We start from the raw sequence: 16,648 nt of genomic DNA on the forward strand, positions 1-16,648 counted from the left end.
GTATGTGAATTTCTGTCATCATCAGTTTTTGTGAACATTTTAAAGTTTTTAGCGATGTTATAAGAAAAAGTTTTTTATTATGTCATTAGAAAAACAATAGTTAGCTGTGGGCAGGTAATGGCATATGCAGCCATATTGTTGTCATATTAAGAAATAAAATGATTTTGTAAGTAAAGAGTTCATTATTTGTCTTTACTTATGAGTTTTAAAGTATATTAAATAAGCTGAAATGTTTTTAACTAAGAGATTGTCATTGCCATTGTCCAGTTCAGTGTCCATATTTCACATGTTCTTGTAAGTTGCATTTTTATGGTGTGTTTACATCAGTCATACTGACTCATGACAGTGGCATTCTTGTGAAAATGAAATGGGAACAATGCGACTTATTTTTGGAAACATACATGTAATATATGCATGTACATATGTATAGATGACATAGTGGAAAAATTGGTGCAAATTTGCTCATAAGCCTCTATTTAAATAAACGATATTAAAAAAACTACATTGCGTGTGGGTGGCAGAGACTAAATAATTGATGCTTAGAAGATTAATGCTGTACACAGACACTGAACAGTATTTTGCAGTAAATAGCTAAAGTGCATGTCTCATGGACTGTATTTTATGTCTGCCCTGGGGTAACAAGGTTACCAGAGGGCAGATATCATGAGAACCATTTGAAAAAAGTGGTGTAATTCCTGTCAAGCAAGTTAGCCTTGACATGCAAGACCTGAGCAAAGCTTGCTGGAGCCTGTATTCTCATTTAACTTGCAAAATTGATGAAGCTGTATCATCCTAGGAGTTTCAAGAATGCACCACAGGGACCAATAATTCAAATTTAAATTATTTTTGCTGGCTGTTTTTTTATAGCTGAACTGATCAAGGTGATCAAGATCAGGGATTTATTTCATCATGTGTGAATGTCAAATAGTTTCTTTAGTCATCCACTTTGAGAAAAAGAAGTATGATCTCTTTTATGAATAACAATGATGTAATTAACTTAGTATTATTACACACTGAGGGCAGAGATTTGAAAGCCAAACAGTACATGGTAATATTTTTACCAATACATAGTGACAGTGGAATAGGACTTTGCAAAACTCATGAAATATCATCCATGGTATATCAGCTTTCAATTCTATGGATAAAGGTTACCATGGTCAAAGAAAGCCATTACCGGAGAGTAATGAGAGTATAGAGGTTAAGATTGAATGTTACAAGGAAGTAATGTAAAATGAAAATACTTTGGCATGATGTACACATACTATTAAAGTAGGGCACGTCTTGAAGAGAGTGAGTTTACCCCAGCAGGCATACTAGTGAATCCATTGTATTCTGTCAGTTGACATGCATGGTTAGACAGAAAAATCTCTGAAAGGAGGGTACATTTCTTTAAGAGAGTGCTTGGGTAAGTGAAGTAGGTGGAGATTGCTACGCTGGAAATTTAAAGGCAAGATTTGCATGTGATCACAAATACAATGTCAGTGTTTTTAGAGCTTGTTTGCAGCGGTTACATGTATGAAATACAAACCAGTTTTTGGAGAGTTTGCATTCATGTATAGTGATACTACAGATCATATACAGTTGTTTTCATCAATAATAAACTGAAGGGAGTTTGGAAGGGGTTGGGATGAGGAGCAAGACTGATACATTTAGTGGAAACTTTGGGCGCTGAAAGACAGAAAGAAAGAAAGAACAAGGTACAGCACTCATTCCTCAAAGGTCACGTAAAGACCTACTAGAGTGTGCTGTTTTTCTGAATACAGGTGTAGGTACGCCATGATATTTCATGATAAGACCAAAGGTAAGTTTTATATATAGCAGATATTATCATCAGTGACATACACTGACAGGTGACATGTGTCACCTGTCCAAGGTGTTGTTATTGTGCCCGTATTTCCATTTATACAGTATGGTGCTTTCAAAAAGCCAATGGTAACAACATTGTGAGAAGAAATAACGATCGATTTGAGTTCACATCAAGAAAGATGTTTGAAAATCTGGGTTGTGTCTCAGAATATAAGCTGATTACATTCAACATTGCACTCTCTGTGGGAGTTACATTTACAGCACTTCAAAGGGTCAACAGTTACCATGGTGACATACGTCATGGTCCTTCTCTATGTGATTTCCATTGCCTACGTGTGACAGCTAGCTGAAGGCAAGGATGAAACCCCTACTGTTTGTCTATTTTTCTATCAGTTTTCAAAATCTAACCTTTTGGTGAAAGAAGCGTAGTTGTAATCTCCAGTCTTGAAAATTACCAGTTTACTGTCACATCATTGCAAATGACATCCTCTCAAGGGAATGTGTATGGACTGTTTTTGAAAGTGCATTCACATGAATGCTGCTTTTTATTTGGCTACTCTATTCAGGAGGTATTTTTGATGTACCACGGAAAGATGTAGCATTGATGGCCCTGAATTGATTATTTCAAAAATAATAAGTCTGTAATGGCAAAAGCAGGTCAAAAAGACAGATATCAATTTACAACTTGCATCTCCTTGGCTAAGGGCAGCTGTGGAATGTGTCTGTCTGGTTTGCTGTGATTTATTTGTGGATGAAAAATCTCCATGGCTTGCTTGATTGAATGCAAACCTGCAAAGCTGAAGTCTTTTTTTTTTTTTGCTGTCATCACATCTATCACTTTAAGATGTCACAAAACCAACGTACCGCGGTCTGCTGTAATTTGTCCAGTCTGTTAAGATCATTCCAAATTTTACCAGGGAGGTGCTGGGCCAAAGCAAGGGATGCGCTGTGTTGTGAATGTTTCACATTATTGCCAGACAATCCTGAAAATTCCCCCTGGGCTGTGAAGACCAGCAGCGCTGAAAACACTAATTGCATCCAGTTGATGGGTTACGCAGAAGATGTAATTAGATTTCTAAAAATAGCACCCCACTCAATGGTGCTGTACTATCCTACTCATGGCAGATTACATTCAGTCTGATTGGGGAGTCAGTGAATGTTATTCCACTAGACAACCGTGATCAAAGCGTTATCAATCTAGTGTCAACTGCATAACCTCTCTGTGAATAGGCACATCTAAATAGAATCAAGCAATTCCTGTAACAATCCACAAAGAGCCATCCGCAACGATTTGAAAGAGAGTTCCTAATAGGTAAGATACAGGATTATTATGTACATATGCACAGATGCCAGCAATTGTGTATTTACCAGGCGGGCAGTCATCTGTCCTTGAAATATCCAACACTGTTATTGACATCAATGTTCTTTGCTCTGCTTGACTGAATAATAAGTGTTTTCCCCTCCTGTCTATATCCAGTGGGAAACGATAGCTTCAATTGAATAAGGTATGTATTGAACTGACTTACTGAACTGATACCTATGTTTTGTTCTCTGGAGCTCTCTGAAATATGTCCATATCGTGTATTTCAGTCGTGATATAGAGGTCGTTGTCTTTATTGTGTTCATTAAATATTGATATGAAGGAAATCTTTTGAAGTTAATGTATTAATGATGATATGTGAAATGTATCATGACATCACATGCCTTTATTTCTTCAGGGATTTTATTATATTGTAGCGGTTTTATGTGATTTTATGTTTATCACTATTTTTATAGACTATTATATTTTTCAAGTGATATGGAAATGGGCTGTACTGTGACACCATATTTTATAGCAGATTACAGAGGATTTTTGACCAGGTAGAAGTGTGTTTCAAGGTCAGCCTGCTAATGTCACTGCAGCAAACCCAACATGATGCCTGTGAAAAGATGAAAAATGATTATGGCTATTTCTACCAATTAACTGGTTTGTGTTCTCATGACTGTTATGTTGAAAATTGCAAAAGGTGACAATGGGGAATTGATTGTACAGAAAATTGACTCCTGGTACACTTCATGTATCTAAGTACTGAATTATTCATGCGTCGGTTCTCGGAAGCCATCGCAACATTTCATGAAATGTAATATTTATGTAAGGCAAGAGCCATTGACGTCAGTGCTGAAAAGGCGGCTTGATATCTGTTGATGGTACCTTGAAGGCTTGGAGCCATTATGACAAGTACAGGGGTTTGTCGTTGTTGAAACCCATGGGAAAGAACCTGACAAGGTTATCATGCACTATGTAGCTGATTATCACCACTAAAGATGGAAGCCCAGACAAAGGAGAAGAATTAGTCTGTACTTGAATCATAAAGTCATTTATCTCTGTCCACCCACACATGTTTGTTGAGATGCTGCTCTGACTGATAAATGGCAAATATTGTGAAATGATAAGCCCATAGTTACCTGGTTTGATGTCATCCTCATAATTCAAATTTACTCGGCAGCATTGTCTTTGCCATTTGCTACTCAGTTAAATTTATCCTTGTATTATGTGTGAAAAAGTGATCAAAGCAACCCAGATCTTTAATTTGCTATGGATTTTATGGCACCTTTTATGCTAAAAATTTGGTTAGCCTTTATTATAATGGCTTTTATATTCAGAAAAACATTCCGTCTTTTGTATGTGACACCCTGATATCCGCAATTACACTGATGGTTATATTTTTCACCTTTCTACCAAAATGCCTAATATGTTACAATGTACCAGCACCTATAAGATTTTGATTTTAAAATAAACAAACATGTACACAAACGGGATACATGATTATCACAAAATGGGAATGGGATATAACCTGCAGGAATGCACCTAGTGTAGATCATGATAGAGATGGCATATGCAAACCTACCCTGTGAAGTCAGTAATTCTTTAAACCAGTAGGTAGCAATGTATTTTTCAAATCGAAATCATCAAATTCAGAAAATATACCCTATTGTAAAGATGGTTTCTCAAATGTATATAGACAGTCAGGGAACAATAGATTTTAGGTGTAGCAAAAAATTTATACATGTAGGTTTTATTCTATTCTAGCAATCCAAACTAAAATATCATACAAATGATTCCACCACAAAAAATGATATTAAGACCATATTTTCACCATCCAAAAGGGAATGAATATACTATCATTTGCTAATGGACAATAGGAGATGGCCAATCCAATCACAAGGTCAGTCAACCATACTCATATAATGTTGATGATAACATTTACATTACTGCGGCAAAGGGGACCTCTGCTCTTGTGAGTATTGTATCCATCATCAGAGAAACTCAATGTAAACACTGTCTCCAGCATTAGAAATTATCACACTGTAAACAGACATTTTCTTACTCCATACTTTGTCTTTTGTTTTTAACTCTATGCAAACTTTACTCATTATTTTGTTTCTTTGTCTGTCTCTGCTTTCTTTCAATTGGAATTTTCCCCTCAATTTGAAGGACCCCCCCTTAAGATCTAATGGTTCACCCCATGACAACCTGTTTTTATCTGTCAAACAACACCCCTATCATACAGAGTCCCAGACATGACCTGTCATGTGTTTGACCTTTGTCATGTGATCTTATCCCACTGTGCTAAAGATCACATTCACTGCGTGCTAGGTGACAGGAAACATCTCTGTAGTTGGCAGGTGGGTGGCCTGCTTTGTTTCTACATAGACCCTAGAAAAAGGATCTACTGCTTCAATAGCGTTTGCAAATACCCCAGTGTTCATCCAAATCTCATTTGCCTTCCAAATTCCCCCCTCGTCTGTGATTTTGTTCTTCCCAGTTTTGTTGTTTTGTGGGGAATTAGAAACAAGAGTGGAAAAGGATAATGTTTAGGTGTAAATTACTGTGTGATGGTTTGAGCAACTTTACAGCTTACATCAGTGCACTTTGAGGCACATCTCAGTTAGCAAAATAGGAAAAAAAAACATTTTACATGTTTGCCTCGTGGAAGGGGTGGTACCTGTACCAGGGATTGACCTTTTGACCTTTATAACCTTGCAAACCGCGTTCACCCATGTGATGAAGCATGAGACATAATGATATGTATCTCCCATGACAGGAAATATTGTGTACTATCATCTAGCCATAACAAATTCATCATAGGTGTGCAGACGCATGTACCTCATGTATCTACGTTTATTATCAGTGTTGATGACTTCTTCTGTTTCTGAAATTAGTGCAGGTCAAGAATCAGTAATGATGGATAGATCTGTGGCCATTGATAGTTGAGTGGTTGTCAATGGTTAACCAGCGTAAATATTACGTGATCCTACATCAAATATTGGTACATGAAGGTGCCTCCTCCTGGGAGGCTAGTGGATTTGTCTCCAAGCACGTTTATGTAATGAAATTCAGAAGGGTCAAAGGTAGAATGCAATTTGTAAATCCCTAGGAGGGCTTGTGCAGGCACCTTGTTTCCTACAATCATTTTGGTTGCAGCATATTTGCATTGCACATTGCTTCACTTAATTTACTGCCACAACAAAGAATTCACTAGTGCCAGAAATTTAGAGGTGATTTAGTGATCACTGTGTACACCAATTCATGTTTTAAAACCAGCAAAACATATGTTATAGTGGAACGTTAAAGAAAATGTCACCCTTTAACTGTGGATCATAAACCTAATGTAAAGGTATAAGAGATCAGCCATGATGGTGTAAATCAATGCTATGACTCAACATCTGAATTGTGTAAAGTTTTGGATACTTAGTTACATGTATATTATAGTGTATGTTGTACTTTTGGTTTCCTGAAGGTCCATCTTGATTCTGGAAAAGATCAATCAAATGTTCTTGATTTGTCTTTGTAAGTCAACATCCACCTGTGTAGAGCTATCTTTCAGAGTTTAGTTATATAACTTTCAGCCGTTCAATTACTAGGGTACATTCTTGTGGTTTCTATCTTTTGTTGTCTAGGTAAATCACTTTCTCATCTTAATCTATATGTGTGGGGTCGCACACCTGCCAGCAATAGCATTCGGAAGTTCATACGTAGTTAAAAAAGGATGTTAAACCACAACAGTATTACATGACAGTGTCATCTTGATAAAGCACATTTTTCCACTCTTGTTAGTAAACTGAGAAAGCATGGTTAGTTTGTTGAAATCATCAATATGTCACCCATTCAATACTTTAGCGATCAAGTTTTTGGAATACAGCAAAATAAGAATTCAAGATAGTGAATTCTGAATATGGGAAAAACATCTCCAATATAGGTTTACAAGATGGTGACCTCAATGAAACAATAATTTAGAGTGACGTGAAATGTCTTGTAGTGAAATTTATGGTCGACATCATGAAGTGTATGCATGTGGGATTATTTGACAGTTATAGCAGATGAACAGATGATATCTTTGTAATGTAAAAAACTTTGTAGTAGTGTAGCTGATATGAGTTTTAGATAACTTGAATCTCGATTTGCGTGTAATGTTACTGTATTTTAATTTAAACACCAATTTTGGGGGAAAGCTACTAGGGTTAACATTTATTTTTCAATGGTCATAGCCATGCGTTCTGGTAAGATGAGTTACTGAAATATGACTAACCTCTTCAGGACTTCATCAGACATAGTCGTACAAAATGATGAGACAAAATGAAACAAATGTTACCTTACTGATGTCTTGTTAAATTGTTATGATTTCAGTAATTCAAGATATTCAAGACTTAGGTTGTTGTGTTACAAGTTATTGAAAGAAAGATGAAATTAATTTTTGGCGGTGGTATGCAATGTAGTATTTGTGTATGGCTTGCTGGTGAACAAAATTGCCAAATGCTTTCCTTGTTGAAAATGAGCTGATGCAATTCAAGAATTCAATCTTCCTTTGAGGGCCATTACACTTCAAATAGTAATGATTGATTTGATGTAGTGTTATCATCAAGGGATTTGAAACTCACAGATTCAATCTCTTTCCATCTGCTGCATTACAGCTTTGCTTATTCATTAGAATACTTGTCTTATGTTTGTCATTCTCTATGCTGTCAACCTGACACCCTTGCCACTATTCACTACAAGCATAGACAACTTTTGCAATGAAAAAATAAACCCAAATACCTACAGTGCAAGTGGAAAAATACATTATGTTGGAATTATCCTGTCTTCATTCTAATGGTCATAACTGAACCATCATTGTTGTATCATATGTGATTATTGCAGTTCTGTTTTTTGTTGTTGTTTTTTTTTTGTTTTTTTTTTGGGGGGGGGGGGGCGGCATTTCCTTTAAAAATTTTGTCCGTGACTGGGTCAGAGGTCAGTTCCTGTCATTGACACTTTGTAAAGAACATTCTATAGGAGACCAGAAACCTTTCAATAGGTGAGCAAACAGGAGATGGGGTCAGTGTAATTTGTATGAATGTGAAATGGTAATGTGAAGTGTATGTGCAAAAATATGTTTAGAATCAGTATCTTTCTCTGACAGATGTAGTTCCATGGAGAGGAAGAAATTAATTTATGTGGTTTTATCTTGTTTTCTATAGAGTTTCCAAACCCTTGAAGACAAAGTAGGCCTCAGAGAGTGTAAGAAAATCCCACTCCAGTTTTGCGTTGATAAACAGTTGGAATTTGTCCAAGAAGGTGAAACCAGAGTGTATGAGGTGAGTGGGCCATTATTTCTACCTGGAGTCATGACGTCAGTCTGTTCCTCTGGGATTTGATAGTGCATGTACTTTACTTTGTATCTATAGATGCTGCCATTGTTCAATGAAATAATCTCATTTCAGAAATAAGGATGACATTTGACCTGTCAGAAAACGAAACAGGTCATGACTGCATTGCATGATAGTGTACTGCCAGTACATTGTCAGGTACATAACATAGCAGGCAATATTACATTATCTATTCATCCCTGGACATTCAAAGACATGATTTGTCAATTGTGTTTCCAATATGAAAATGACAGAAGAATTGTGTATTTATGCGTTTCAGTCTATTTGACAAAGCAAATGAGTGTGGTTGGTTGAATGAACATACAATCAACTGTGTGTGGGTGTATGTTGATCAAGACATGAGTTGTTGCGTAGGTGTATAATATCTGACACAAATCCATTACCAATGAAAGTGTTCATTGTTGCAGATAGATGTACTCTTTTCTTTACCCATAATGCACAGTGGCAAGCCTGGTTGCCTGTTTTGTGCATGGCAACACCACTTCTAGATCTATATCATATAAAAATTTTGATAAATGTTTACCAGAATAATACGGTGGAAGGGTGAATACATGTGTGTATCTGTGTTTCTTATTGAGCTAAAATGACTGCTTTGAAAACATTCTTATCAAATGTCTGCCAGATAGGTCTTCAAATGTATTTGGCCGTGACATGATTTAGTATGACTGAAGCATAAACGGTTGAACGGCAAAAAAAACAGAGGTTGTTAATGGTTTTCAAATGTTATTTGCAATCTATCCAAAATTACAATCTAAAATTGAGCCATTTCACATTCAACTCAGCAACCTCCAGAAAGCTGATAGGATTGTGATTGTATTGTGTCAAATCTTAAATTTGTGTTTTCTGAGAATTAGACAATTTTAAAGCATTTCATTTCTCTGTTAGCTCCTGCACCAGAAAATTCTAATGTACAGTGTGACCGTAATGTGGTGTGGGTGGTCCAGTTGACATGCCCTTGATCATAATATACCTCAATACTAACATAGTTGGACATCATTTATGAAAAGTCGTCTAATCAAGACTGTATTGAGACTTAAAAAGTCAGACAATGGTAGATATACAGCAAGTTCAATGATATAAATCATTGTTTTATATAATGCCAGTAACACAGATGGGTGTTCTCGCAGATGTACCTGGATGTACCCAGTTATATGCTAATGAGGTGATTGTGTGTACACATTATCCATGTTGTCTGATAAGAAGATAAGTCATGTGTTGACCATTGAAAGCATTTTATAGAAAGCTGAGCTTGGAGATCAGTGGTGTCTAAGTATTTGCGGTTTGTACTCCCTGACAATTTGTGATATTTTTTCCATTGCTCTGTTGGGCATCACAGCTGTTGGTCTGCGCTGACAAACAACAAATTCCTTTCTCGTGATGCACCAAACAGATTGTGGATGAGTGGTAGCGTTGCAGGGATTTGTGTTCAGATCCTGGTGACTGTATCTGATCATGGTTTTAGCTGGACTACCATAAACTGCAAAGTAGAGATTACTGTAGAATTGATTCAATCCCAAAGGTAACTAGCTTGTAAACATGGATGCCATTATAAAGAAGTTGTGAACATCAACTATTAATCAGGTCTTTTTAAAGCAAGATGTAGTGTAGAACATCCCGGCGATAGATGTGAAAATTTTTTGGTTTTTTTGTCGATGAAAAAAAGTATCAGAAATACTATTATGTAACTTTCTTCTAGGAAAAGGAAAGTAGGCATAGAATTTCAGAACCATGCTTCCGTTTGAAAACACTTCAGACTTGTCATTTAATGATGTCATTTAATGCAAAATATCACTTCTCTATCGAGTCAATCAGAAAACCAATATTGCCCCATGGCTCCTTTGATTTATGTATGTTTGTGAGAGACCACGAAATGGGACTACGTGCGACAGTGATAACCACGAATGTCCACGTGTCTAGTGTTTTGCGGCCAAAGTATGCAAGACCACAGTACAATACACAAACTATTAAGAGTGACCACAATGAATGGTATGTGTTATATTCAAGTATGTGGAGAGTTCACTGGGTCGTTAACCATCGCTATCAGAGGCCGAATTAGCATGTGAATAGGGTCTGTGTGTGACCTTCCTGTGAGTTGGCTCTCTGCATATTAACTGGCTTCACGCAGCACATGTCGACCCGCTCCATTCTCAGAGACAGCAAAGACCTATTTTAGGTGATTTTTGACCACCAAACTGAATCAATCGGCATTGGAAGCATTTTCTACAGTCCCGAAGAGGTAGGTTGTTCTTTGATATCCAAACTTCCATGGAGCTTTGAGCCACATTTTGGAGGATTAAGCAAGGTGTAGCACGGATGCTGTGCCATTGATCAATGGACCATGTGGTGTGCCTGTTCAGTGCTCTTGCTATTGCTACCATCCATGGGTATTGGAAAAGCGGGTAAAAGGCATGAAGTCGTATTAACATATTCTGGGATATTACATGTATTTGAAAACTTATTTGATACCAGTTCAGTGACAGGATTTACAGTGCATCAGCTGGTATAGACAATGCAGTATGTTAATAACAGATTTCAAGTACACTATCAAAACAATTAGATAATGATCATTGCCATTACCAGTCACCATAATTTCATGGTACCCTGTAAGCTTAGCTGACATCACATCAAATGAGTACATATCAAAATTTGGAAATGAAACAAACAAAAAAATGCAAAGCCTAGAATGACTTGCATTATCATCAGATTAGGCTATTTTTAACAATGGCCGTGTTTTTTTATCTGATAAGTGATTGGTAATCCAAGCTAACTTTGATAAATTATGTATTCAAGTCGTATAGCGAGGAGGGTGTAGATGCAATATCAGCCGGAAGTCACGATAACTACATTGAAGCAAAGGACAAAGAAAACCCTCCTGACAGGATATGTTTTGTCAGGCAATTCAGTGGCATTCATATTCAAATGAAACCCCAAAATGTGGTTTGCATTTACTGTGAAAGGCCCTCAGTGCCGGCAAACAAAGCCTTTAATAGGAAGGATTGCAGAAAAACATCCCCATGTATCGGGTGATGGCGATGGCGTCATCGCTTGTGACCAATGTGTTGAAAGGTGTGTTTGTATTTGCATGCAATGCTGGTAACTGCGTTAGCATGCATGTCAGTACAATGGTCTGGCATGCAGTGAGAAAACATCTTTCTTGAAGATGCTTGGATCTTATCCTTTGTCCTTGGGAAGCAGCCAACTGAAAAGCTATTGCCGTGAGCCTTTACCTAAGAGATTTGATTTGATTACGTGCTCAAACATCTGAAGTGGAATTTGGGAAAAACCCAGCCGTGACGAGATAAAACGACACAGAAAGTTTGTTTAATGCAAGGAAGAAATTTACAGTCTTCTATCTGTATATATATAAATAAATTTGGGGGGAAAAAGAGGTTTATGAATAGATGTTGATTCTTAGTTGTTATCTATTAGTATCAGTTGTTCAAAGTCAAGAAAAATATCATTATCACTGTCTTTAATATTGCCATGATAACAGATTATGGGTACAAAGTGTGGCTTTTGTCCATCCATCTATCTACAGTTTATGAAATGTGTTCATGGGTCCACCCCTGACATAACAAATCTAGAGATAGTTGCTATGTCACTGAGAGCAATTTAGGGCAGTGTTTCTGTTGTGATCTAGCTGTGATAGACTTTGTTCTCCCTTACCATATCCTGCAGCTGTCTTTGTGTACACAGGGGAAATCAGTCTTCTTGTGAGGGTCACCAGAGGTCAGACAGGACATAGTGAAATGGGGTCGTAAGTGTACATACTGAGCGATAAATGGAGCCCACCCCCTTTTCAAGAGCAACACCTCCTAGTGCAGAACACTTAATGCCGCCAGAATGAATCACATTGTTGTCATATTAAAACAAGATCTTGTCTAAAAGACTTTGACCTTCCATTCATGTAATGATTTTTAATGTGATAAGAGTAACATCAGAATGTTACCTATATTAAATTTAGCACGAGCTAATTTACATCCATTTTCACTTTAAAGCCTTCAAAATTTTGGTTATTTTGAACACTGATAGCCACAAAATGTAGTTTTGAGTTTCTGACCCGTTCCTTTTTACTTATCGTGTCAACGACAATGACAAGTGAAAGTGAGCATAATGAATAATGCAATTTAAAAATAGCTTACTACATGCATATTTCATGCTACTGCTAGTGGTCTCTATGCAGGTATATTCTGCCATAAACAGATTATTTCAGGGCTTTACTGCCCATTTGTGGATATTTTTGACATGTTTTGCATATATCAACAGCTTGATCGTATTGTCGTTTTGTATGAGTTATTTTTAAAACCTCTTTGTAAATTAGAAAATTTTAACCATAGAATTTTAGTTTCAGCCTACTTGTAATGGGTTTGAATTTGTCCTCACTATTTCAGTGTTGTCTAATGCACCATATTGGTTCCAAATAGTGTTTCAGGTTTAGTATAAAAGAAGTACGGTTGGCAGAGTGAATCCCTTTTATGGCTTACTCTGTAGTTACAAAGTCGCATTATCCCCTTATCAGGGTCTAGGCATTACAGTCTATTTGCATGTCTTGCTGTCATTTCACATGTGATACATCAATGCAGGTGTATTATTGCAAAGGTTGAAGTACAGCATGGATGAACAGATAAGCCACGCCACCAGACTATGGTTCAGTTGAACCCATACTTTTCAAAGTGTGGCAGGATCCATAAAAGGAAAACAAGGGTGTTCCAGCATATCGGAGCATATCAGTTGATGTCATTTAAAGACAAAACGATTAAAATATTGTTTAAGCTAATGACTGTCAGAATTGAAATGTGTTACAATGTTAGCCATTCTGAAAACTTGTGAAATTCATTGTTACAGACGGCACTTGAATCAAAGTAGTCTAAAATGTGATAAAATTTCACATTAAAAGAAATATTTATCAAAACATTTATTGATCTTATGATTGATATCACCTGATTATGAAAACTAAACACAACATAAAGTTGTCTGTTTGTTTTATCACAAAAAAATAATAATTTCTCATGGTTTCAAAAACTTTCACACTCCTTATCTTCACTTCAAGACAGAAAAGTCAGTTTCTTGATATACATACCATGATAAAGAAGCTGCGAGGTCAATGAAATTAGGGGATTGAAAATGTGTGTGTCCTTACTGAAATGATTTACTTCAAAGGTAAACTTCAAGATCTTGCATGTTATGATTATACTGTTTGCAGTTATCTAAATTAACTTGCTGTTGACCATACAAGGGTTTCCTATGATCAGTGTACTGGACTTTCCATTAGTTTGCCCATGATCCATTTGGTTGTGGTTTATGAGTTATTTGCTGGAAGTTACATGTCCACAGTTCTCTAATTCTGTCAGTGTTGTTGACAAAATGATTTAATTTACTATTTCCTGTATCAAATTGCATTGTTCAACCACCTTGTCTGTGATTCAACACTCTGTGAATCATTGACGTTGCTTTTGCTAAAGGCTTGCCTTTATGCTGGTTTGGTTATTCAATGACTACTGTTGGTTTGTTTGCTCTTATGGTTTACTATATTTTTAATGATTTTTCACCATCTAGAGATTTGATTGATGCAACAGAGTATGTGTGAAAGTGCTGTTGCCTACCTAAAAGTGCTGTTGCCTCCCACATATTGTTGCATATGTTAGTGTCTGTTGGCCTTCATTGTTGTTCAGTGTATACCTGTTACATTCTGAATTTATTTATACGGATTCATCTCATCAAATATATCCATATACCAGGATACCATGCATATGTATATGAGTACCAGCACTATTGAATATCTGTTTATCATTAGTTTGCAAATGAGGTCATGCAGACAATGAATGATCCTAACAAATTGGAGCCACCTGTTACCTGCCGCTGGAAATTAGATTGGTAATTCTATTTATATCCATACCAGTGATGTGGCAAAAATTTCACACCCTTTACTTGCGATAAAGAGGCTGCACGTATACATAGCAGCAGACCCTAAATAGCACAGATATTATCAATGTATGTTTAGCTGGAATATCTACAGTTTCATCTCTAGAAAGGTATCAGAAAATTCACCTGAACATTCCGTCGCTGTTTTCCCTTCAACCAGTTTTTGAATACTCATAGCACAAGGCCATATTTATTAGCAGTAACACTTGCGAAATCATTCAATAAAAATTCAAGAAATTTCAATAATAATTAATACACATTTCTTATAATCTACATTTTTAACACTTAGTTTTCATTCGACCACAGAATGAATTCTTTCATGTATTTTTGACTGAGAAAGAACCTCAAAATCCTTGTATGTTCAATGAGCAACTTAGTTTTCTATTGTTTCCACTGTGAAAATTTATATCAAACGTCAAATTCAGGAGTATCGTAAATGCTTTGAGAATCCTGCCACCAGAAATGAAAATAATTTATTCATGTAAGGTCTAGTATAAGATCATTGAATGTTGCATTGGCCAATAAGGACATTTTTATCTCTATATGTTAAGTGTTTACATATTTTTTGTTTCACTTTTGCAACATGAAGTAATGGGCTCATTATATGCACTGTAAAGCTTGCATGTTAAAAAGCCATAATTTATGAAACTCTGTAGCACTACTATATGCTGTGAATATCAAATGAAGTCTGAGTTATATTTAAGGGTACTAATGTCCACACATAGTCATTTCAATGGCGGCACACCCCAAGCAATGACCACACTATTTATGACTTCCGTGGGCGTTGTTCAATCTTGTCTGGTGTGTACCAACTCTTAGAGGGCAACAACAATATTTACAAGTGTCGCCATACTCTAGTTTCTGCAAATACCAAAGTTTGCTAGCTCTGTCCATATCATAAAACATTTTATTGGTGCAGGTAATGTATTCTGGTCGTGAGGTAAAAAGATGTTGGCTGTATAATGTCACACAGTCAGTCAGGGGTCGTACAGGAATGAAATTTATGTCTCACATGATATTGAGGAGACTTTTATGTGACACAGCAAACATTGCTGTTCAAGATAACGCAAGATGACAAGCAAGCCTATAATGCCACCATGTGAATGAATATTCTCGGCATGGCCTGACTGTTGCTAAGGTCAAATAGTTCTATATATGTATAGTGGATATGCACAATTGGAGACGGAAAAATTGTCATAAAGGAGTCAAAGTTTGATTATAGCTAGTTGTGGCATTTGTCACCTGATGATTTGCAGAGCAAAGAATTATGTTGGCAGTAGAACAAGACAATTAATTGACACAATATGAAATACTATCAAATTTTAATGAAGAGTTGAGAGAATTGTGATACTTACATGAGGATGTTGTTCCTAAAGAGATGTAGAATTGCAAGTAAACTTTGAGTGTTGAATAATTCAGTTATGATCTCTGATTGAGACCCTGGCTATTGGTCTGCTTCACAAATCTGTTCCACACATAGAAATTTGAAAGGAAAACCAGATATTAGTGCAATGTTATTGACTTAGATACCTGGCCATTTATTGGGAAACAAGGAAATAAGAAATGAATCTGTGTAACTCAAATTAACTTTGTAAGGTGGCATCAATGGCTGTTAAAATTCAACATTGTTTTGTGAGTGATTGGCAAGATAAGGTGTGATTACTAGTTGTGTGGATAAATGACCTTTGAGCAAGTTTATGTAATCATACTACCATATCATTTATTTATGATCTTATTTAGAGTTTTCATGGTCCAATCTGATCAGGCCAGAATTGTTATATATTTTGAACAAAAACTAACCCGAAAAATGATAAACAAACACTTTACCTCAAATTTGAACACGTTTTAGTGTTTTCAGTGATTTGTGTGGTAATATTAACAAACACTGTACTCCTTTCTCAAATGGAGGCAAACTGTTTTTCTAATGAACTGTTGAGGTCATAATGGTTGCCATGTGTGCAGTGTTTTTGATGTAATCAGAGTGGTATTTGGGCCAAAGCATGCAACATCTGCAGGAAAGAAGGATAAATTGCCTGCTTGTCTGCAAGCAGCATACCTATCATACATTAAGAGATGCCGTTAAAGGTCAAAAGTTGATGAGATATAAATGGTGATCTTCAAGGTTTGTGCTACCACGTATCAAATATGGGTAGATAATGCCATCTAGATATAGTTAATCAGTTATTCTAGGGCACTCTAGAATGGATGGCCCTTTAAGGAGAATCAAACTTAA

The 16,648-nt window shown here is 36.4% G+C and overlaps 1 protein-coding gene across 6 annotated transcripts in view; it reads left to right on the forward strand.

Annotated features, from left to right (window-relative positions):
- The window catches only part of LOC139120741 (probable JmjC domain-containing histone demethylation protein 2C), a 94,320-nt gene that overhangs the window by 50,672 nt on the left and 27,000 nt on the right, over positions 1–16,648 (forward strand). For 2 of the 6 annotated variants that reach the window (XM_070685280.1, XM_070685282.1), the window contains exon 3: positions 8,305–8,421. In XM_070685280.1, coding sequence (XP_070541381.1) covers positions 8,305–8,421 — 117 coding nt within the window. Of the gene's footprint in view, positions 1–2,967; positions 3,119–5,352; positions 5,473–8,304; positions 8,422–10,593; positions 10,730–16,648 lie in introns of those variants that run through there. The other 4 variants (XM_070685284.1, XM_070685285.1, XM_070685283.1 and 1 more) reach the window with 3 other exon arrangements.

This window comes from Ptychodera flava, chromosome 20, assembly GCF_041260155.1.
Source record: "Ptychodera flava strain L36383 chromosome 20, AS_Pfla_20210202, whole genome shotgun sequence".
Classification (NCBI taxonomy): Eukaryota; Metazoa; Hemichordata; class Enteropneusta; family Ptychoderidae; genus Ptychodera; species Ptychodera flava.